The sequence below is a fragment of the Histoplasma capsulatum genome, genomic scaffold (assembly GCF_000149585.1).
Source record: "Histoplasma capsulatum NAm1 scaffold_6 genomic scaffold, whole genome shotgun sequence".
In the NCBI taxonomy this organism is placed as follows: domain Eukaryota; kingdom Fungi; phylum Ascomycota; class Eurotiomycetes; order Onygenales; family Ajellomycetaceae; genus Histoplasma; species Histoplasma mississippiense.
In genome coordinates, this window is record NW_001813977.1 from 1,410,323 (window position 1) to 1,433,225 (window position 22,903).

The window sequence follows — 22,903 nt, forward strand, 5'->3', positions numbered from 1 at the left end:
AAAGAGAAAAGGAAAAGAAAAAGAAAGAAAGAAAACAGCAAGAAGACAAGTATTAGGCAAAAATCATTCACGGTCTTTTCCTTCGCTTCCCTACTTCTGATGCATACTATTCGCCGTTAACCAAACTTTATACCAATTGAGTCAATTGGCAAAAGCAAACATAAGCAGCATTTGCATTTCATAGCGGGAGGTCTGTTGCCTCCTTCATCTTTTCCTTTCTCTTTCTCTATAGCCCAAACGTATGGTAATTATCGTCTCCTTGACAGGCCGATTATTTATCGACCGAAGAACCCTGCGCGGACAAACCATTAACCCGAACATTTCTCTTGAAGCACAGAAGAGAAATGAATAGTAAACAATGAAGTCACTAGCTCATATCAAAATGATAATCGAATATGTTCTGGAAATAGGGTTCAAATGACCCAGAAGCGATATGCGTGCCAGACACGGGAACGCTTGACGAGGGGATATCTATTGGTGTAGTAGAAGGCACTTCAAAAGAAGGGGCGGCGCCAGATAAACTGTACTGGTTTGTAGTACTAACTTTACTATTATTTCCTGGATGGCCTCCAGGTTCGAATGAATGGATGTGCATGTCGTTAAAGTTCTCGCCTAGATTCCCACGACCATTGTCTGGGAGTTGGTGGAGATATTGAGCATAGAACCCAAAGTGACTTCCCTGATCCAAACCTGTACTGACAGGAGCCGAGGAAGATAGAGTGTTGGAAGTGGTTAAGCCTGGCCATCCACCACTTGGATATCCGGCTGAATTAACGCCCACACTACCCGCAGTGCTACCCATAAAGCTATCATGGACACTCGGAGCTCCAGAATTGAAACTAGTGCTGTAGAATGCTGGGCTCTGAAAGCCAGAGCTATTGACACCAGCATTGCTGAGGTTTGATGTGCTGGTCAAAAGTTTATGCATAGGCGGCTGGGACAGTCCAGGGGCAGCAAATGGCGGCTGCATGTCTAAATCATCTAACTGAATATTTTGGACTTCAGGGGGATCACAAAGGCCGTTGTCTCGCTTGAGAATAGATAACCATATCGGATTGTCGGCGCAGGTCTGATTCCACGGGTCGTCACTCCCATATACGATTTGTCGCGCTTCGCTTAAGATATCCTGATCTGTCGGAATGACGCCCTGGCTAACATTGCGCTTGATATATGCTGAGAGTTCAATCTCCAGACGCCGGAAGCAATTTGCATCTCCGGGGACGGGAATGTCAGATGATTCCTCAGTAGAACCTAAATTCGAATCTTTTCTCAGAACATCATAACTGGATTTCTTCGCGGGCGGCTTAGCAACCCACGGGTCCAGTGTGTTCCGCTCTTCCCCGATTAGATATGGAGGCATTCCATTTTCAACAAGCCGTTGAACGACGGGCTCAAAACCCCAGTCTCCTTTCCACTGCGACATATCAGTTCCAGCTTTAAAATGAGTCGTAAGATGATCGACCCTTTCTTTCCAGGTATTGAATATGGCGGAGCAAAAACCACACCGGGACCGGATTTCTGTAGTAGCACTTCTCCAGCTTTCCATCCAAGAGCCAAACTTTACAGAATGCATCAGACGGAGATGTTGACTGAGGTGGTCTTTCCGGTAGAAGGTCCGTTCTTGAAGGGATTTCTCTTGACAAGCATTGAAATTATGAGACTCAAGATGGTCGTCGTCTGGGTTGGGACTTTTGCAGAAGGCACAAACAACCGCACCATCGATAGTGACCACACCCCCCTGAGGTGTACATGTCCATTTTTCCAAGGCAAGATGCAATGACTTTTCATGGCGTTGCCAATCATGCTTAGTAGCGAAAGAGTCAGTGCAGAAAGTGCATTGAAAAATTCGAGCTGCGCGGGCTTTTTGAAACAAGTTTTGCCCGATTGCAGATTTATGGCGACGTCTACGGCGGTGGTCTTTACCATCCATGGAGTTGAACGAGGAGCGGGATGAACGATGTGAGAAGGCAGATGCAAAAGACATATCGGAAATACTGGATTTTGTTGTGTCCAAACTGTAACTACTCACAGATCGGGCAGGGATTACATTGGAGAGACCAGAACCGTCGGTGCTTGAACCCGTTTTTCGAGAATGTGGGAGGAAACGGCCAGCACTGGACGGATTCCTTTCCCCACCACTGGCGAGGTTCCGCTCTGGAGCATAAGGGGCATTTTCCATGGCTCGAATAATATCAGTGGCTGATGCAGGTTCGTGTTCAGGGGGTGAATGCTTCCAACGCTCAAGCGGAGTCAATTCGGAAATATCCACTACCGGAGCTAGTTGTTTGCGTGGAATATCCAGAGCTCCAGTAGGTGGAGGAGAGATATCGCGAAGCAATGGCCGGACCTTTCCTCGACGACGGGCATTTGCAAGCCAATTGCAGATCTGGCTACGCTTCAGCCCTGTTTTCAACTTCAATTCGTCCTTTTCCTTGTCTGAAGGATAGGGATGGTTGGCGTGATTCGTCAGCCACGTCTTTAGTACTCGAATAGCTTCCCTCGGGAATCTGGCGCCACTTTTTCGACCGTTAGGGTCGGTTTCTTCAAACGTAGTGCTAGAGGTACCACCATGAAAGGATCTTAGAAGCTTCTTTCCCGTGAAGCTACCAATTGGCACGTAGCTATCTTCGGAAACGACATGTAATGTATCCAAGCCTTTTTCATGTGGCTTAGTGCGAGTAAAACTGCATTCACGGTACAAAGAGATACAGCATGTGCAACCGTTATTTTGCATCACACCCCTTTTTGCCATGACACAGTTAAGGCCTCGGGAACGACATAGATCGCAGGGCTCCTCAGGTTGAGTTACAGGATATAGATTTGAGGACGGGTCCTCTTTTTGAGGAATATCTGGTTCTGTGTGGGGTGGTTCGGCTGGGAGGAGGGAGACGTCTTTAACAATGAGAGAATCATGTTTCCCTGCAACCTCTGACTCACCAATCACTGGGCAATTGGAAGCAACATCATCGTCCTGAGCTGCTTGTTCAAAATCGAAATATTCCATGATATCTTAGACGTTTGAAGGCACACCGAACCGGATTGCCTCCTAGCGGCAATTTGGGTCGAAGTCCGGGAAACGGAACAATGAAAACTGAGAAGAGGCCGAAAGTTCTTGGGTGTAATGTCAATTGTATATGAAAAATATGGAGGACATGGAAGTGATCAGAAGTCGGAAGACGTGGGCGGAAAAAGCAAGGTCAAGGCAAAAGGGAAGCAAAGATAAGAAGATGGAGGAATTGAGTCACAGACTCGGGGAACCTCGTGTTTGTTAAGCTCTGGCTGGACCCGCCTTGCATCGGTGCAAAGATTCCGGACTCTAGCAATGGGACATTTTTATCTTAAGGAGTGGGGATGGCGGGGAGCAATAGTTCAATGCAGCAACCTTGTTAGGCACAATATTCAGTAGCTTAGTTCAAGGTGAAGCCGGTCTACCATCAATCAGAGGCTTGGCTGTGTATTTCCCCGCCGGTTGTACCATGTCAATGTAGCTTTATCACCGATAGTGCTGCTCCTGTGAATGTGAGGTGCCTCATATCCCGTATATCTGATGTGGATGGCGCTGAAGAACTTGAAGGTTTACGGTCGCCTGATCTGAGAGTAGTAACAAACTTTGGAATCGTGCGAGGGGCGGCAAGGGCCCAAAGTCAAGAAAGCAAATATGTACCCTCAGCTAACTCAATTCTCCGCCGGACCAAGTGGTTGTCTGAGAGTTGATTTGCAAGCCGGGAGCAAGATACGGCTGGCGTCGATGGGGCTAAAGTCAGCCCTCCGGGCGATAGATTACATCAGCCAGCATCTGATCCCTGCGCCCCACGCCCTTTCGTTGACATCCAACACCAGCGCTAAACCCGCATGAGCTAGCCGAGCATTGCAGGATACAAGCCTTCTTTCCAGAAGCTCTGATTTCTAAACGACGCCAACCGGCGTGCTAAGACTTATCATTAAGTGTTGTTCTTGATATTGGCCTGGAGATTTGGACCAACCACAGGAGGTTCATCCAAAGATAAGCTTGATGGGTCAAATGGGAGCCGGGTTAACACGAATGCGCCAACCATCCGGTATCTGCGGTGACTGACCAGCAAATGCTGCTTCTAACCACTTCTTAAACCATATTCAACCGCGCCGGTTTCGGAGTCGCGTTGCTCGCCAACGATGCGGGTTGGGTTGCTTTTTCTTCTGCAGGCTTCCCATCGTCCATCCCACTCATTCATCGCATGATGTTTATTATTCTCGACGGAACACATGTGACTGAATTGCGTGATTACCGCGACTCCCGAGCCGACTCGAGATACCTGGGCACCAATGATGGATCGGTGTCTGGCTGCGGATACCGAAATCGAACATACTCACTTTTGAACCAGACGCCGAATTGAGGCGGTTTTTTTTTATTTCTTTTGTTCGATTGATCGAGCAATAATGATGGCACATGGGCAATTTTATTATTCGGTTCGCTATTCATCGTGCTAATGCCTGTGTACACGACATGCTGTCTTTCTGGGTACCCTCGAGACGTTGGCTCATCCAGTCCCAATTGGATGCTAACAAATACCTGCTCTCAAGAATCGGTATGATCCAGCAGCATGCACAACGGTTCCTAAATGGAAATGTTGACTTCAGTGTCATTGGCAACTCCCCACTTACTCGGTTATGGCAATGAATATATGTTGCATGGTACCATTTCCACCTCCAGGCGCTCAGGCAGGGACATTCCAGGTACAATTATTGCGGTGAAGTCACCATTTCACCAGGCCGTTCAATTTCGAGGCCAAGTTACGACTACGTGTACATACAGTGGCTTTTCAAGCCATCGAGCAAGGACCCTTCGGGGCGAGAAATTGCCGGTTGGGCTCGTTCTGCTTACAACCTTACACATAGGGCTGGCTATTCATCATGTAACCAACAGTGTCAGGGGGACAAGCGGCAACGTCAGCCGACTGAAGACAGCATCGGAGGAAATTCAGTGTTCCGCCTTGTGTGTCCGTTTATCCTGCTCACTTATCTCTCTTTCTGTCTTATGCTACTGTTTGGTTGGTAGAGTGGCAACGCCTCAGATGATCTGGCGGCTTCCGCTTTTAACCGCCTGGTGATATCAATTTGCCCAGTCCAGGAAGCCATGAAGTTTGCACAGATGCATTGGCGCAAAGCTGAAGTCCAATGCACTCTTGGCTGTTTTTTCTTTCTTTGATTAGAGCTCCATGCATCACCGCAACCCGCACTTGAACGGGAATTTGCAATGCCATGGACACCTAAAGTACTTCCAACTCTGTGAGTGAGTGTTGGTGGCTTATTGAAAACATGCACTCGTTTTTAACCTTGTCTACAGCGTAAAGTTTGTATACATTATCGTTGTTCGGCTATTCCGATTTCCCCGCCAAGTTTGGAAGGGTTGGCTTTCCAAACCTCGGCATTGGAGCCCCCTGAACGCCAAGAACCTAATCCCACTCCGAAACCTTTCTCAGGAGCGGAACACAACGGCGCATTCTCGAAGGAACGTCACGACCGAAACCCGAAATGTCATCCTACCGGCTTCCCAACATCCCATCACTGCGAAGACAGCAGCTTCGGCTTGAATTGTAGGGTTTGACCATGAACTTCTTCCCCATGTTTAAAAAGGCAAAGCTGCTGTTTGAATTATTGAGCGCTCATTATCCTGTTATAGCACGAGCCTGAAAACAGCTCCTCCCCCCGGCGTCTACGTGAATATCTCACCGACAGATCCCACCTTCTGGTCTGGTGTTATTTTTGTGCAGAAGGGTAATATATAATATCCGTGGATGCACCCTACCCTACTACACGTGATTTTCCGAAGCCGTTGAACAACGATGAGTTTGAAACCCATGAATGCTAATCAACGGATAACTAGGCCCCTACGCATCTGCGATTCTGCGATTTCAGTTCCGCTTTCCATCGACTTATCCGGATTTACCGCCATTAGTTACTTTCACGACAGATATATTCCACCCCCTCATCGTGCCGCTCACAACCTACACATTTAGCACCAACTCTCCCGATACAGATACTGTAAGCGCAACGGATGAAGAACGTCTACCACCCGGCGGCTTTAGTCTGAGGCATGGATTCCCACATTGGTTTGGAAGAGGAAGAGCTCAGAGGAGTGCGTCGAATTCAGCAGCATCATCACGGAATGTGAGTGGTAGCGAACAGAAGGGCGCGAAACCAGCACCCCTGGAACAGCCCAGTGAAGGGACAACGCCAGCTCCAGACAAAGACGCGGGGACTGGGACTTCGTTTGCGGAAGAGCAAGATGTCTCATCTGCGGGGCGAGTTTCGTCACATGATCCCCATGTGCGTGTATCTCCGTTACCAGCCGGCTCACCGTCTACTGCCAGTGTTCAGGTGGATGTCCCAGTTTTGACGATTCTTAACTACATCCGGTCGACGTTTGATGATGAAGCAGTATTGGACTCCATACCGCTGGAGGCCGCTGGGAACCCTGGAGCCTGGCATGCCTGGCGATCCCATCGGGGGCTGGGAAACAGGGAAGGGGAAGATGGCCCAGATGGACCGGTGAAAAGGAGCAGTCTGCACGCACGCCGACCTGGAGAATGGAACTGGGAAGGTGTTTGGGAGAAGAGAGTGCAAGCTGGAATTGAGACTAGTTACTTGGAATCAGTCCTTTTTGGCAATAGTACGCGGGGTGGTGCGGGCGATGATCTGGTGAGCTGTCACGACCACATCAACTTTTTTCTTATACGTCTATTGTATCTCCGGAAGAATCTAATTCATATTTTACATCCCAGATTCGATTTGTCAAGCTTGACAGTGATACGCTTTCCAAGACGAAGGAAGAGATTATCTCCACCCAAAAGGGTAGTGAGATAGAGACACCATGATTTGGTGGTGCTCAGCCTCGTCAAACATAGCGGGCAGATGTTGGGATAAGGGGCGCCACAATGGTGTTTTATTCCTTGCTGCCTGCTTGCGCTCTTACCTCATAATACTGTATTGCCTTGATTATATACAAAACTTTCATTTTACTCTATCCCAAACTCTATTATTTATTCCGTGTATGCTTGGCTGCTGACTTGGTTCTTTGCTTGACTTTGTCATGGTGCAGCATCGTTCCTTCTGCATGACGCTGATGCTTCTTTTGCTGTGTTTGTCCCTCTGCGTAAACACGGCTTTACTTCTCTCCGTTTAGCTAGATTATATCAACATCTCGTCTTATTTTATATTCCCATCGCTGGCCATTCCATGCTGTTTGTATTTGGCAATCACGCTCTAATTCTATATATCATCCGTTCAAGTTGTCTTCTCGCAATCAGGGGTAGAGAGGTGTATATCGAAAAGTAGGTTCGACATGTTCAAGGTAACACGGAGCGAAGCAAATAGGAATTTAATCTTACTTGCATTGGTGCTTGTTCCCATTGTTCTCCTGTTCGCTATATTTGCAACAGCTCTGGCGTGCTCAGAGTACTGGAGCCTGTTTCGGGAACGGCGACGTCTCCTGCGTGCTGGAAATAACGGCTATTCAAAAAGAATTCATTCAAACGCACCCTGGTTATCGTCATCATCAGAGTCGTCAAACACGTCGACAAAGACATCCGAGTCCAGCGACGGTGACGCAGATATGTACATGAAGCCGGTCCTGTTGAGGGAACACGTCTAACCGTCATTCACTGACACCCATTACCACGCGTTGGTTATATCAGCTCACCTCCCAGGCCCAACACGGACATCCAGCTATGCCTCGGGGAAGAGAGCACAATCATTCTTTCAAACAACGTTTGCAAACTCTTCCAGAGGCTCCTATCGCTTCTTCTCCCAAGAGCTGCGCTGCCCCTTACCCAATCCTCAGGCAGCAATCGTCTTATGCCATCCACCTACCACATCATTTCTCGAGAGCGTCTAAGTATTCCACACTGCAAGCCAGGAGACGTAGTCAGTGGTTATCGATCAGGCAATATTGGAAGGCATTCTTTCCAATACATCACCTCTGACGTTTCGGATTCTTGATAACAACGGGGGTAGCATGGAGGAGGTACGCATTTCAGCCACATCCATCACCCGTGGACATTATCAATGTAATTCTTAATACTCATCTTTTAGGCAACAAAAGAAAATCCACTCTCGAGAGTTAATAATGTTGTGCGGAAGATTCCGTCTCAAGGGGGCATTTTCTCTCGAGTCGCTCAAGTTCTTAATTTCAGCAAAAATCATTCGCGCCTAGGACCCAGCCCTGGCGAATACTCCAGACTAGACCGTCCAACGCGTGTTTTTACTGAGCCAAATTCACCAAATACCAATCCTTATCCTACAAGTCACAAAATTTGGGAACGAGGATCAACACCTCCCATAACTACACCAGAAATATCTGGCCAAAGGACTCCACGCTTTTTCCCTACCAATATTTGTGGCCCGATACACCGCAACAATGTCTTTACTCGCTTTTCATGTCCCCTCCCAATCACAAGCGCAAGAATAGATATAACGATGGATGCTATGAACATTTCAACGCGTGAGGATCTCTTCACATGGGCTGCAGTGGAAATATCCGCAAACGTTAATATAAGTGGCGAGCTTGACACCCAGATTGGATGCGAGGTTCCGCTAGATATTATGATTTTTGTTGATAATTCGTGGGTCTTCCTTGCCCAGATCTCGGTAATAATAGCTGACTGGCCTACTAGAGCAAGCATGTCACCTGCTCTACTAAAGGGGGTATGCCGGACGGTACTCCATTTGGCTTCATCAATAGATATCCTCGTCGACCGACTGGCCATCGGCTGTATATCTGCTGATCCTGAGCAAAATATGCAGCTGCTTTTACCTTTATCTACTTGCAATCTCGACGCTATCCGGGGATTGCTTCAATCGGTACAAATATTCGAATTGCATGGCAATGAACCATGTCAAATGCGCACCTCAAAAGCTCTCCATGAGGCGTCAAATTTGCTTCTGAGGTATTCGAGCAGGGGAGCGCTACGTCATTTGTTTGTGGTCACTGCAAATTCAGGCATATCTCTATCTGAAATATCCCCTAACATAAGCAGTCGAGTGCGATTTCACACCGTATCACCAGAGCCTGCGTTGGGAATATGGGCTTCCGAACCAAAGGATGGTTGGCATCTATCTGTTAGTTTCAATGACGAGGAATATAAAGACGCTGTTCATTCTCTGAAGGAGAATTTGAAGCAAATTATGCGCCATCTTCGCTATGGACTTGATCCCGGTGTCCTGTCAAACTTGTCAATAGATCTAAATGGACAAAATGGTTATGAGATCGAAGCCATTCTTGGTGATACTAAATGCAAAGCTTTGCGACCAGGGGAGAAGTGGACACTTCTTGTTAAAATAAGAGCTGCCCCTGAAGCAATGGAAGTGTCCTCTGGTCATGGCGTCCTCACCAAAGGCGACTTGGAGCGGGGAGATTCTTGGGCTAAAAATCAAGCCGACAACGGCATTCACCACACGATCGACCAATTTCACGGACTCCTTGGTCCCCCTGATAGGGCTGCCGCTGAAAACAATTTCAGTGTAAGCCTAGAACATAGTCATTCAGCACTATCCAGCTCTGCGGTAATTAAATTGGAAAACAAATGTGAAGTTGCCCGCGTCTCCCGCAACGATGCAATGTTCGGTCAAAATATCAGACAGGCTCTTCCCGAAGATGTCCGGAAGTTATATGTCGAGGGAATCACCGTGCAAGGGAGAGCCAAACCAATTCATTCAATGCATTTGAGCTGCCATCTTGACAACGACAATCATGGGGAACCAGAGCAGGGAGAAAATAGTAGTGAACTTCCTTTCGTTCATTCCCCATTAGACATCTTACCCGGATCTGGAGTTGCACAACAGTCCCCTGGTAGAGCTGGGTAGTTTAAACCCGTTTCGAAATTTGGTGAGAGGATGTGATGATAGATGCTTTCACAACTTATCTCTGGATGGGAAAATCTCGGGAAAGCAGGCGTTCGTTTCACCAATTACCTAGGTGCTGATGGCAATTCTACCTTCGACTAGGATATAAAATGGTATATTGGGATTGAGATTGGCTATGCTTTGACTTTTCTTCCAGTCTGGTTCCTCTCTCCCTTATCCACAAACGATTTGTAAAACGGCTTGATTGACGGAGTTTTTATATATAAAGTGCTTGAGCGAGGTTAACCTCAGTGGCTATAGGCTACAAAGTAAACTGTGTTAATGGTTATCAGTCTACGGACGTACTGATATTATGGTTCGGTGTTTTTAGGAAAAGGCGTCTGTTAGGGCGCTGTAATCGACAGGGAAGGTGGTTTCATCTTAGTTACGACAAATCCATGGATAATACCAAGGAAAACAGAAACCATAAACAAATTCGACTCCACTCATTCACTTCGTAAATAATAACATAAATCCATCATCCATCATTTCTCAGCTATATTTATTTCATGGCTTTACTCGAGTCATTCCCTGGCCTTCCGTTTGACGCTCCACGCTTTTTTCCTTATCCAGCCAAATGGGTTCCCCCTCATCATCAAACTCCGCCCACTGGAAAAATGAACACGACGCCTTCCCAACCGCATACCCAGAATAGCACATCCACATATATCTTCCCCGCGTCTCCCTTTTCCTCTGCACGCAGCGCAACACACACGGCATTCCGCAATGGCACCTGGGAGTATGTCGCGGGTGCAGAGACTCACGGTACCAGCGGTATGTGATATTTATGCGTTTGTTACCCGCGATTGGATGGGGAGTTATAGTCTGTGTGGGGCTGATGCTGTGTTTGTATTCTTCTTGAGTTTCGGCATGCATTACCAGGAGGGAGTTATGTGGAAGGTGGATGGAGATTTGGCCTTGTATGTCCGCTCTACTTACTGGCGTTGTAGACGTAGATGTAGATGCCGTAGGCCTCTCTTCTTTGCTATTATCACTATTGCTGTTAATGTTATCATTGAGATCTTCGGGATCATCAGGTGGCACTATCTTCCGCACCCGGAACTCCCTCATCACGCCTAGACTTAGACTACCAATGACGGGTCGAGGCCCCAGATACGTCAGTTCATCCGAGTGGTAGCCCACGCTCTCGGAGGGCCCATCATAACAGTTCACAAATGCCGCATTGGGGATCCATGTACGCGTCGATTGGTATTTTAGTTTCTTTCCTCCAGGGTAGTGTGATTTGATACGCTTACGGATCTCGTCATTCACGGCTTGTTGGACTTTTGTAGAAACACGACGGAGTTCCGGGGTTAATACCCGGACATCTGTTCGATAGCTGCCATTGTAGGAGTATTCGTGTTTCTGTTGATGTAGTTCTTCAGCGCTGGCGACATAGAAGCCTGCGGAGTGGGGACTCTGGACCGTGTTTTCGAAGAGTTGGAAAGTTTGTCTGGGGAATGTTTTGGCTTCTTCGAGGAGTTCGCGCAGAAGATCGTTGGCTTCATTGGTGGGGAGGAAGTTGTGGATTATGGTGCAAGGAGTGTACTTAGATATGTCCTCAGGGGAGAAGAGGTGCAAGGTCCGCCCTCTTTTCGTGAGAGGTTTCGATCCTAGTTTGGGCGTTGATAAGCTTGCCGCTGTTACGCCGAATGATGAGAGTGAGCTTTGTATGCCTAGGCCTCTAGAAATTGTGCGCTTCTTATTACTGTGCGGAGGCGTCTGGGATGATAGGGTAGAGCATGCCGTCGTGACCGATCCTTCACTGTCAATCAACGAATCAAGAAGGATTTCTTGCTCGAAATCTGGGAAGAGCGATGCCAGAATGGCCAGCTTTATATCTGTTGATTCATCCTCTCTAGCTATCCCACAGTCCCCTTCTTTGGCTGAAAGAAGTGTTGTGGTGTCTTGAGGCCTCGGCGAGTTGGAGTCTCTTAGACGTTTCCGAGAGAGAAACTGATCCATTTCCTTTCAAAATTTTCTATTTACTTCGGACAGTACATGTGTATTCAGATGATAGCAATCCCCCGAGCCATTTATTGCCTAGTTTGCGTCACGTTGTGGGGATGAATCGAGTACGAGATCTGGAGAGACGCGAGATCATGTGACACCAATTGACTTCCAAGGTTCCAAGGCTGTTGAATACAGCGCTGAGAGCAATGATGAGGACTCGAAGTTGAATGGTTAATAATTTAGCGTGCCCCTAGGATTCCGATTAAAGAATCCAGTGGAAGTGGCAGTCGAAATTCTTGAGAGCAGCGAAATCGAAGTACTTCTACGTAGGGATAGCTAAGTATCGGTCTCCAACGTCGCAGAGCCGTGATGCATTCCTTTCAAGTTAAAATTTGCTCCGCTGATGGATAGGAACTCACCAGTTGAGTATGGTAGAGAGATTGGCAGGGTATCTCGCAAATTGGAATTTTCCTGGTCTCTTGTAATCGAGAATTGTGGATTTTGATATCATGGACGTGTGTCTCATGTATTCAAAATAGTGCGGAGAATCGCAGCGGTTCCTGTTCAGTTGCAATTGAACACAAGATATCCCTTTATCCGAATCTGGATTACACTCGGATGGCAATGAAAGACACGCTCTCTCTAATATCAGAAGGTTGCTGAAGGTTGTCGGGAAGTGTCCACGGGTGGCGGACCGAAGACCCACGTGATGATGACATCAGGAACAAGATCTGGACCTCGGTGGTTCAACGTCAAGTCAAAAAGGTGCTGGATTGAAGTTCAATTTGCTTCGGAACATTTTCTCCCTCACGACACACGGGCTATCCTGGAACAACATCTGAGGATGCGGATCCCCATATACATCTCCGAAGGGACATACTCAAATTGACCCCATGAGAAGAGCTGGTCGCCCATAAAGCCGCGCCAACTTGTTTTGGGATCACCAATTGGAAGCATTTCCCACTCCTTATTCCCCGCTCGGCAACATGCTTGAGTTCCGCACTGAGGGTTTCAATGGATATGCAGTGAAATACTCCCCTTTCTTTGACTCCCGCCTTGCGGTTGCTGCATCAGCGAATTTTGGCCTTGTTGGAAATGGCAGGCTTTACATTCTCGACTTGACACCCAACGGCATCGTCCCTTTGAAATAGTAAGCCACGAAAAGACATATCAAAACCTTTAAATATAAATTATCCTAACCCTTCCCCCTCTGCAAGATTTTGCTTAATCATTTTCAATTTTTCGATTTTTCATTTTTTTTTTTTTCTTTTTGAAAATACCTCGCGTGATTTACGTATTACTAACAGCTCTATTTTAATACCAGCTTCACAACGCAAGATTCTCTTTACGATATTGCTTGGTCCGAAATCCATGAAAACCAAGCCCTCGTGGGTTCCGGGGATGGAAGCATTAAGCTCTTCGATGCTACAGTGGATGAGTTTCCTGTCCAAGGATGGAAAGAACATTCTCGAGAAGTTTTCTCAGTACATTGGAATTTAGTAGCTAAGGACCGATTTTCCTCCAGTAGCTGGGACGGAACCGTTAAAATTTGGTCCCCCTCCAGACCGCAATCACTCTTAACTCTCCCGACACATAGCTGTACGTATTCTGCCGCGTTTTCACCGCACTCTCCCGATATTTTATCTTGTGTTTCCTCAGACTCGCACCTCCGCGTCTTCGATTTGCGCACACCTGCCTCCGCAAACAATCACCTTACAGTACAAATCCCGATTCACAAAGGATCATCGGTACCTACGAAGCCAGGATTTCAACCTGCACCCGCTTCGTGCCCTCCATCAGAGGCTCTGACGCATGACTGGAACAAATATCGACCTTCAGTTCTTGCCACGGCCGGTGTCGACCGTACAATCCGTACCTTTGATATCCGTGCTCCGCATCAGGGTCCTCTCTCTGCCATGATTGGACATGAATATGCCGTCAGAAAAGTTACCTGGTCACCGCATCTTTCGCACGTTCTGCTTAGCGCTAGCTATGACATGACTTGCCGTGTTTGGAGCGACTGCTCCGATACCGGAACGCCTGGTGATGATGCGGGCTTCGTGCATGGTGGACCGAGCGCTGAATCAGCAATGGGCAGGGAGCTGGGGCGCATGGGGCGCCATACGGAGTTTGCCACAGGTGTAGATTGGTGTCTCTTTGGGAGTGAAGGGTGGTGCGCAAGTTGTGGGTGGGACGAAAGGCTCTGTGTTTGGGATGTAAGAGCGGTGATTGCCTGATACTAAAAATTTTACTGATATGATGTATCTGACCACATCTCAACGTCATCTACCCTCGAAACCGTGATGTGATATGGATGGCCTACGTTTCGATCTCTATCACACGACCTTTTTTACACGTTTCGACTAGACCGCAATTAAATAACGACCGAAACCTGCAGCAGCGAGGAAACCATTTGTAGTGTTACAACAGTCTGGGCTTTCCAATACCCTTGGAGTACCATTTACCTCTTCCACGGCCACCTCATCGGGGACCCATCAGGGACCCATCGGCTACTATCTACTCAACGCTAGACGGCTCAACGATACGAAACCCCCCACTCGCAAGCTCAGTGAGCACTAAAGGACCCCTTGTTGGCACATTATCTGCATTTGTCGCCGTAGAATCATATCAGCTGTGAACGAACCCATACTTCCACTGTCAATTCCTACGTCTTTGGATGTCAAAGTAACTCGTCCCGCGGATTTGACTACGCAGCCCAAGTAATGGTTTTGGCCCGGATATATTGAATTAGAAGGATTGCATAGCTTCTCATCACTGTTATGATAGCGAAATTGGCCTCTAAATGTAGTTTCCGCCATTGGGATATAGTTGCCCTCTGGGGAATAGCCTGACTCAAGACATTTGGAAAGGATCTTAAAGGGGGTGCGTGATATTGAGAGTCAGGCTAGTCCAATATGAAATAAATAATAAAATCGTTCATGAGAAGAAGAAAATATCCAGCCCTCTGACTCATGGCCAGGCTTCTCAGTCCGCCTGGTTCTTTCGGCCCGGTCTGGGTCCAAGAGGGGCAACACCAGCCAAGAGACAACTAATGTCGTTTTGGATGAAGAAGACAACCGGCTGCTGAGAGGTCTGACCGCCACCTTTGTCCTTGCAAGTGCATGGATAATTTTATCATACTATTCTCTGTGACGGTTCCCTGTCCTCGGCAATCCGTTCGGCAAGAAAAGAGCAGCGGAGGTCAGGTTTTCTGTTATACACAGAAAAAGAGCCTTTTTGACAGGCGATGATTGATTAATAATGTCAACTCCTCTCCTGTGCACAGTGTATGCAAGCAGCCGCGTGGCTTGGTAGGGCTGGTGCTGGCGCTCTGTTTGCCACGAGTTCGACACTGAAGAAACATAATAGGCATAACGGTCCGTCATTATCATTATTCCTCCGATGCATAGACGTTTAAAAGGATGGGATATCAACGTATGTCGAACATCCTCTCGCCCATCGAGCGAGGCTAAAAGATTTACGGATGGTGCGCTTCATCGATTGCTGTACGTAAAGTATAAGGTTCTGGACTTGGAGTGTCCATCTGAGTGCAATGGGAAAATGGCCACACTTTTGCTTGGCTGACAAAATTGCGGATACATCCATGAATATCAATGGCAAACCGATCCGCTCTCCCTTTCCCGTATAGGTGGGGTCCGGCTACTTGGAACAAAAAGCCTTTAGTTTGTCGCGAAGGGCGCACTAGAACCGCATCAACCGCTTAACAGGTTCGGAGATGCGTTAGCCAGGAAAACGATACCAGAGCAAGCCGGGGTAACCGAACGACTTTCTTAGTGCCAGCAAGGGCAGCCTGAGCTTGTAATCGCAATTTTGGCGGTTTGCCGCTGCGAGTTTGGGAGGCGGATGCCCCTCAAAGACCCACAGAGTTTCAGGGATGACTACCATGAAATGCTATAAAATCATGGAAGCCGACCCAGGCCTTTTGCTAGCTCGAAATTGCGATATTATCGTAACTACATGAGTTATGTTTTTGGGCTGGGAGGGATATACATATTTTGTGCTGGTTTTTGGAAGCTATATTTCTCAATGACAGCTGATGCAGATAGGACTGATAGAATGGGGAGCATATATATGCCGTCAGGTATTGTATTCTCTGGAGTTATAAAATCCGGTAAAATTTTTCAATACTGACCCTACAGCAGATTCAAACATTATACCACAGAATCTGTCGAATGACTCACTTTCGCAAAGTGAGGATGGTTCCCCTGTACTCGATGAAACGCTGGATTATGCACTCTCCGCATACAGATTCCGTCGAGTTGCGTCGAAAACAATTGTGTCATTCCATTCCAAAGATCCCGAAAATCCAGTCAATTGGAGTAAAGTATGTATATATATATATATATAAATATGCACTGTATGCAAGCTTCCTGGTATTTACCAGCGTTTATATCTGTTTGGGATATGCAACGTGGAATAGTAGCTAACACCACCATTACAGAATAAAAAGCGGTTCATCTTTACCGCAGGGATTGTAACTGTCCTGAATAGTACCCTCTGTGCCTCCTTACCCAGCGGTGCAATGCCATTTATTTCCAAAGAGTTCAACATAACAAGCAAGGAGCAGTTGGTCCTCCCTATATCCTTGTTCCTTGTTGGCTATGTTTTTGGCCCGATCTTCTGTGGCCCTATGTCGGAATCATACGGGAGGAAAGCCATGATGATAATCCCATTCTTTATTTTCATGGTCTTCACAATGGGCTGTGCACTCTGCCGAAATTGGGAATCTCTGTTAGTCTTCAGATTGATTCTGGGTGTCGCAGCAGCTGCTCCAATTGCTATTGTAGGCGGCCTATTTGCCGATATCCACAGCGATCCAAGGGAGCGAGGTCAAGTCATGGCATACTTTATGGCTGTGGGTACATGCCACTTTCCTAGGGGACACATGATCACTAATATTGCACTTAGGTGACTACCGTTGGTCCACTTATCAGCCCCTGGCTGTCAGGTTTTACAGCACCAATAAGTTGGAGGTGGCCTTTTTGGATATCACTTATCTTTGCAGCCCTTTCCGCTCCACTGTGCTTTTTCATGCCTGAGACGTACGCCCCTGTTCTCTTGCAGCGGAGAGCTCGAGCTTTACGCAAGAGCACAGGCAACGGCAATATTGTCGCTCCATTTGATATCCAAAAGCGAGGGTTAAGAGTGATACTCACTGTCACCCTAACACGTCCGCTTCGTATGTTCATTCAGGAGTCAATCGTGCTTTTTACTTGCTTATATTTGGCAATTGTCTATGCGATATTTTTCATCTACTTTCAAGCGTATCCAATTATTTTTCAAGGTATGACCAAGTTCCGCCACGTTCTGGAACCTTGCATATTGTTTTTTCTAACCAACGGATTGAAGGTATATATGGCATGAATACTGGTGTCAGCGGCCTAATGTATCTACCCAGTAAGTTGTATAACTTTCCCAAACGCATTCGAGTCTTCGCTAACATATTTTCCCCTACAGTCGCCATTGGTGCATTTTTCTCTTGTGCGGTATTTAGCTGGTGAGATTCTTATCTCCACAAGGCCAAGGCCACGGGCGCAAGTTGGGCCGATATTGAAGAATATAGACGCCTCCCGCTTGCTTGTATCGGAGGGCCACTATATGTTATTGCTCTATTCTGGCTAGGCTGGACTTCCTCGACAAACATTCACTGAGCAGTTCCCATGCTATCCGGTATACCATTTGGTCAGGCTACTTGCTGATTTTCATGGCAATGCTTAACTACCTATCCGATGCGTATGAGACATTCTCATCTAGCGCCCAGTCTGCAGCTAGCTGCTGCCGGAGCACTTTTGCCGTTCTCCTCCCCATTTCCACCACCCCAATGTTTAGTCGCCTGGGGGTAAGTTGGTCATGCAGCATGCTGGGATTCTTCAGTCTGGCCATGTCGCTTATCCCGTTCGCATTCATCCGGTATGGTGAGCATATTAGACGGAATAGCAAATTCTGCCAATATCTCCGCGAGCAGAAGGAGGCGGATCGGATAGCCGAGGAGGAGGAGGACAGGATGCATCATCTGAGGGCTGAAACCGGAAGGGATGTTGAAAAAGGCCGGGTCACCAGTGCTCCCATACCATGAGATAGGAATTTCACCCGAGGACACGCTCTCTTAACAACCGTCTGTCATCTGAAGTAAGGTTTTATGGGAAATAGTTAAGTGGTCACGACTTGCATTAACAACGATGAACGCACCAAGGAGATTTAAGTTTATAGTCGATTTACGACACGGAAACTTTATAAATATTTCTTACCGTCTCTCATCTTCGAATCTTCTCCAGGTTTATACACTTTTGTGGGCTTTCTAGTGATAGAGCCACGGAGCAGGATAGGGTTCTGTGTGCGTTTTATGCTTCTTTTCTTTTCGGTTTCCCCCGGGGTTTCATTCACGCGATGCATGCATGGGATTGTCAGAATAAACGGCGTTTATTTCTACCGAGAATGCGAAAACGGAGTTAGTGTTCTATGATGGCAGGGTTTAAAATGATTTTCCTTTGCGCTCGTTTCTCCTGAACCAATAAAACAGGTTATAAAAATGTTAGGATACATGCTTTAGAAATAATGTGAACGGTGTTAGGCCTGCCTATGATGAATGGGCGGAAAATGTAAATGTTAAGGTTTTGATTATAAACTAGGATGTTTAATATTAGCTCAATCACCACCAGCGCCGTGGTGGTCAATCCAATCCCCCAACATTTAGTTAATTAGGGCTCGTAGGTCACATGAATGTCCCTAAACTCCTCTCCCGTCCTCACCAAAACTGCTGCTCTTACAGTATAGTTTTAGTATTGGGTGCCAAATTTTATGGCATGGCACTGCATCGTACACAGGACCATATATTCTAGAGTATTCAAATTTCAAACGGTTAGTTCGCTACCTGCGCTGGGAAACTCACTGTTAGATTCTGACGGTATGGCTAATTCCATTAAAAAGAAAGGAGTCAAGAGTGCATGGCACAAAGGTTTTCCCAAGGTAATCGATCCAACACGAACCCGGCCCAAATAAATGGCGGAGTCAGTCCTCCAAGTCGAATTTACTGTGGGGGCGCCAAATATGGCACACTTTTGCCCATATCCTACGCATGCAAGCCTACAACCGATCAATACTACGCTGAAGCGGCAGTGTTGAATGAGGTGGAGCGAAAGTTGAGCGTACCCCAAGCGAGGCTTCTCTTCGCGCGACTGTTGAATATAACAAGGGCCCTCGTGATTATTGAGGTATGAGAACTTTTGCGAGGTCTATGAAGATCGCTTACTGCGGGGAGGGTTCATGCCAGCCTCTGGGCCGATGGTTGGCCATCATTGGTGTCCAAACTGACGGGAACTGTAAGCAGATTGGCTGAGCAGGAGCTGCGGGGACGGAGGTGGAGTGTGTTGATCAATAAAGCCGAATTTGATACAATGCCTGAGTTTGAAATGACATACCGCTGTGGATGGATAATCATGAACATGGACAAAGAACTTAAACGTCATATGACATAACGAAAATACGTTGCGCAATCACAAGCCATTTTCCGATTCAGATATCTAAGTTCCACTGGTATCTTTTTTGGATTTGTAACTCCAGATGTTCTGGGCAAAACTAATAACCCATTTGAGTCATTAGTAAATATTCACTGTGGTGAAGGTTTAGATCAAAATGGCAAAGAATAAGAATATCCAGTGCTTCAGTGCCTATTGGAAACTGCCTGCCTGCATCTAGCCCTGCTTGTTTGAATGAGGGTTGCCGGGTGTCTACCATATTCTGAACAGGAGTGAGTCAATATTCAAAAGGGCAAGACGAAGCAGGATACCAATCATACCTGCCCATCATTTGTCGCCAGATATTGTTTGTATAAATGATAGCTTGCATCCACTTACCAGAACCGGAGGTTAATGGCGGGGAAGGAGGGGTTACCACCCAGCTTCGTTGAATACCAGTAAGGCCAATTAAGATGATTAATTACTATTAGCCGTCGAAATATCATGTCCATTGATGGCGGCGCTGCGGGAGAAGCAATTGATGTTGTGTGCGGAAGAATCAATCCAACTCCCATCCTCAGGAATCACGCACAGAAAGTGATTTGATATGGGCAAAGAGGACTTCCGAAGCGGGCCGTAACCCAAACTTTTACCCCACAGTAATTCGACTTGGTGGCCTGGAAACTGATAAAGTTATGTCTTCATCTTTCTGTTTCGACTAAGAGGTCAATCACAAAGCCAATGGTTCAGAATTCGGCTGAATTCATACCTTGTATGTGTTTGTACACCTTACAGTTACATTCCTCCAGCTCCTCGTCTCCCCCCCTCCTCCTCCTCCACCGCCGCCGCCAGTCTTTCTTTGTTCCTTCAATGTAGGATCGAGGAATCTTGGGTCCATACATATGTGTGGTACGTGGATGGACCCAAAAATCTATCAAATTTCCGGCAACTCCCCGTGGAGCTACCACCTATTTCTCCTACTTCCCCGCCTTGGTTCAAGGATCATCTCTGGAATAATAGATCTCCGCAACCTCTCCGGTCAACCTCCAAGTTCATGTCCCCTTTGACCCCCTCCAGCTCCAAAGAAAATCCTCAACCAGGTGCCCCAACAGGCTTCCCGTGGAAGGGGAAGAGTCCTTGATTTATGCAAGCTAGCGGAGGTTCGGACCTGTTCTGGAAGAATAACTAGCCAAATCTGTCATGGCGCAAGGGGAGCATTGCATAGGAACGTAGGCTAAGATAGGATTTTAGCGACTTGGCGATTGGCCACATATTACATAGTACCAACGCATGCTGCATAGTTAAATGCAGAAATGAATATCATGGACATAGTAAGGTAAGGTTTTTGGCCTTTAGTTTTATTTTTTGGTTGGGGGAAAAGGGGGAGTTAAATTCCGAGCTTCGGAATTAGGTTTCCATAAACGCATGTTTTTTCATTCTGCACGAGAAGGCCAACAAGGTTCGAGGCCTTCAAGACTGAGGGACATCCAAGGCAGGAAACCTCGCGTTGGCGAATGGCGGGGATGTTGCTGACGAAACCGGCGATTTGTTTCCGAAAAGGATCGGGTTGGACGGTTTCGATGTGAGGAGTAACTATTCGTAACGAAAATGAGCAGTTGAATCAATGGTCGGCACATGGATGCATGTAATTGACCCCAAGCTATTGGGAAACCAGCCGTATGCTCTGCGCATGTGTATGCTCTGCACATGTGCATGCATGGACAGTACCTGAACTTTGCGGGCGTAGTTGTATTCTTCTTATCTTACGAGGTGAAGTTCAGCTTTTGACAAGATGATTTTAGGTTTGATTAGTCTCAGCCGCGTGGCACCCGGCGCTATTTTATCCGTCCCAAGCCCTGTCGGCTTTCATTCGATGTGATGATGATGATGATGATGCGGGGATGGATAATTCCACACGGCCACTGGAGCAAAAGAGCTCAATCACCACCTGCAACCATGCTGGTAGCAGAGGGGACGGACCAATCCAAACACCCAACACTGCTATCATATCATCAATAGATTCTATGCCATTGATCGATACTAATATCACCGATAGCTACATTCATATACCTATCATATCATTGATAGATTAGAGCATAAAGATTCAATAATACTGATATCGCTGCATCTTGTTATCAAAGACACACAGCAAGGAGCAGTATTTTTATCTGTAATATAATGTTTTCACTATACCTCAAACATACCGGGTACGTGTGTTAATCATTCCATCCCCATGTAATACAGATGTGTGATAGGCAAGGATGCCAGCCAAAGCAACGGCTAGCGAGAGATGAACAATTGTGGTATTTAAGCTGTCTTAGCACTTCTGCATATACCCCATGAGGGCTTCAATTGCGCCCACTGCGTAATTCTACAGATCAATTTTCCCTTCCCCCTTTCCCGCTCATCCAGGATTTTAAATCCCGAGTCTCCGCCCCTGTCAATGGCAATGTTGTGGAAGGTTGGAAGGTGAAATGAGCTGGGCACAGTCTGTGCAGACTACTACGTCGATGGTGTTGATGAGTGAAGGCCAGGTTCCGAAATAATGAAGTCTTCAAAAAATTCCAAATGGTGTCATTGCTGTTGTGCATCGCTTGATCGCTCTTTTTGCAGAGCGGCGATCATACCAACTACCGATCCGATCACTCAGTAGTACAAGGTTGGTCGACTATGCCCTATGACTCTATTCGATTTTCCTTGTCAAAATCTCTGCGATGTTCGGAGCGGAACGCTTGCGGAGTAGTTACAGCACCATCTTTGTCCCGGAATCTTAGGGAGGGAAAAAAAAAAGAAAAGAAAAGAAAAGAAAAGACATGGCAGGCCCAATTGGACGATAATCAGAGTGTGGAAGAAAGGACATTGGCCGGAAATGTGAAACAAGACCCGCATACAATTGTGGAGGGGGGAATCCGCGGGCGAGAGTTTTCTATTCTTTTTATTGTGTTTGATGTATGTAGGCTGCAAGGGGCAAATGTGTGAATGTAACTATTTCCCAAGTTTTTGGGCCATCTCCTGCACGGACAAGTTCCATGCATAACTACAGCTATGGAGAAGGATCTAAGGAGACATGGATGTCCACACAGATCGCGACTGTCATAAGGAATTCCTTCCACCCCCCACCCCTTGGAATAGGTCAAGGCGGGGCCGGGGGAGGAGGTACAGGAACTGTATGGGGAGAAAAGGAATATTGGTTTTGCAGAACAATGTTCATCAATCCATCAATTGGGGGGGACTACCAACAAAGGGTTAAGAAGCACAGACTGCACCCTTAATCGAAACCGGCCGGAGAAGCATGAAATTTCATCAGGTTCAAGAGTGAGATGCGAAAAACTTTGTTTTTCTTTCTAGGTTCCTTGTTCGCTTGCCCATAAAATGAGATAGGTCTCCGAGAGTGTGAGCATAATATAGTGCCACAGAGCAACAATGAAAATAGTCGACCTGCTAGAGAACCGTTGCTCATTATTTTATTTTATTTATTTTTATTTATTTAGTTTTTTTTTTTTTTTTCTTCTGACGCAGGAGGCTCCAATTTTTCTGAGGAAACAAAAAAGAATACAAAAAGTTTAACAATTGGTTTCTTGGCTGGAGTTTCAGTG

At 46.8% G+C, this 22,903-nt stretch overlaps 7 protein-coding genes across 7 annotated transcripts; 5 read left to right on the top strand and 2 right to left on the bottom strand.

Moving 5' to 3' along the window:
* Positions 1 to 372: 372 nt before the first annotated feature.
* On the bottom strand, positions 373 to 3,004 carry HCAG_06749 (conserved hypothetical protein; the record flags this gene model as incomplete). Its single annotated transcript, XM_001539094.1, has 3 exons — positions 373 to 471; positions 545 to 2,892; positions 2,938 to 3,004. 3 exons carry the CDS (start codon positions 3,002 to 3,004, stop codon positions 373 to 375), a joined length of 2,514 nt encoding a protein of 837 aa, XP_001539144.1.
* Positions 3,005 to 5,233: 2,229 nt separating this feature from the next.
* Positions 5,234 to 6,854, top strand: HCAG_06750 (conserved hypothetical protein; the record flags this gene model as incomplete). Its single annotated transcript, XM_001539095.1, has 5 exons — positions 5,234 to 5,265; positions 5,460 to 5,573; positions 5,660 to 5,754; positions 5,864 to 6,678; positions 6,762 to 6,854. The coding sequence occupies 5 exons, from the start codon at positions 5,234 to 5,236 to the stop codon at positions 6,852 to 6,854; spliced, it is 1,149 nt and encodes a 382-aa protein (XP_001539145.1).
* Positions 6,855 to 8,454: 1,600 nt separating this feature from the next.
* Positions 8,455 to 9,840, top strand: HCAG_06751 (predicted protein; the record flags this gene model as incomplete). The annotated part of the gene is made up of 2 exons (XM_001539096.1): positions 8,455 to 8,625; positions 8,680 to 9,840. 2 exons carry the CDS (start codon positions 8,455 to 8,457, stop codon positions 9,838 to 9,840), a joined length of 1,332 nt encoding a protein of 443 aa, XP_001539146.1.
* An 857-nt stretch (positions 9,841 to 10,697) lies between these two features.
* Positions 10,698 to 11,844, bottom strand: HCAG_06752 (conserved hypothetical protein; the record flags this gene model as incomplete). The annotated part of the gene is made up of 3 exons (XM_001539097.1): positions 10,698 to 10,720; positions 10,819 to 10,864; positions 10,936 to 11,844. 3 exons carry the CDS (start codon positions 11,842 to 11,844, stop codon positions 10,698 to 10,700), a joined length of 978 nt encoding a protein of 325 aa, XP_001539147.1.
* Positions 11,845 to 12,818: 974 nt separating this feature from the next.
* Positions 12,819 to 14,069, top strand: HCAG_06753 (hypothetical protein; the record flags this gene model as incomplete). The annotated part of the gene is made up of 3 exons (XM_001539098.1): positions 12,819 to 12,982; positions 13,157 to 13,431; positions 13,492 to 14,069. 3 exons carry the CDS (start codon positions 12,819 to 12,821, stop codon positions 14,067 to 14,069), a joined length of 1,017 nt encoding a protein of 338 aa, XP_001539148.1.
* Positions 14,070 to 15,754: 1,685 nt separating this feature from the next.
* On the top strand, positions 15,755 to 17,354 carry HCAG_06754 (conserved hypothetical protein; the record flags this gene model as incomplete). Its single annotated transcript, XM_001539099.1, has 6 exons — positions 15,755 to 15,802; positions 16,016 to 16,177; positions 16,295 to 16,708; positions 16,762 to 17,032; positions 17,203 to 17,250; positions 17,311 to 17,354. 6 exons carry the CDS (start codon positions 15,755 to 15,757, stop codon positions 17,352 to 17,354), a joined length of 987 nt encoding a protein of 328 aa, XP_001539149.1.
* Positions 17,355 to 17,734: 380 nt separating this feature from the next.
* On the top strand, positions 17,735 to 17,929 carry HCAG_06755 (conserved hypothetical protein; the record flags this gene model as incomplete). The annotated part of the gene is made up of 1 exon (XM_001539100.1): positions 17,735 to 17,929. One exon carries the CDS (start codon positions 17,735 to 17,737, stop codon positions 17,927 to 17,929), a length of 195 nt encoding a protein of 64 aa, XP_001539150.1.
* Between the last annotated feature and the right edge of the window lie 4,974 nt (positions 17,930 to 22,903).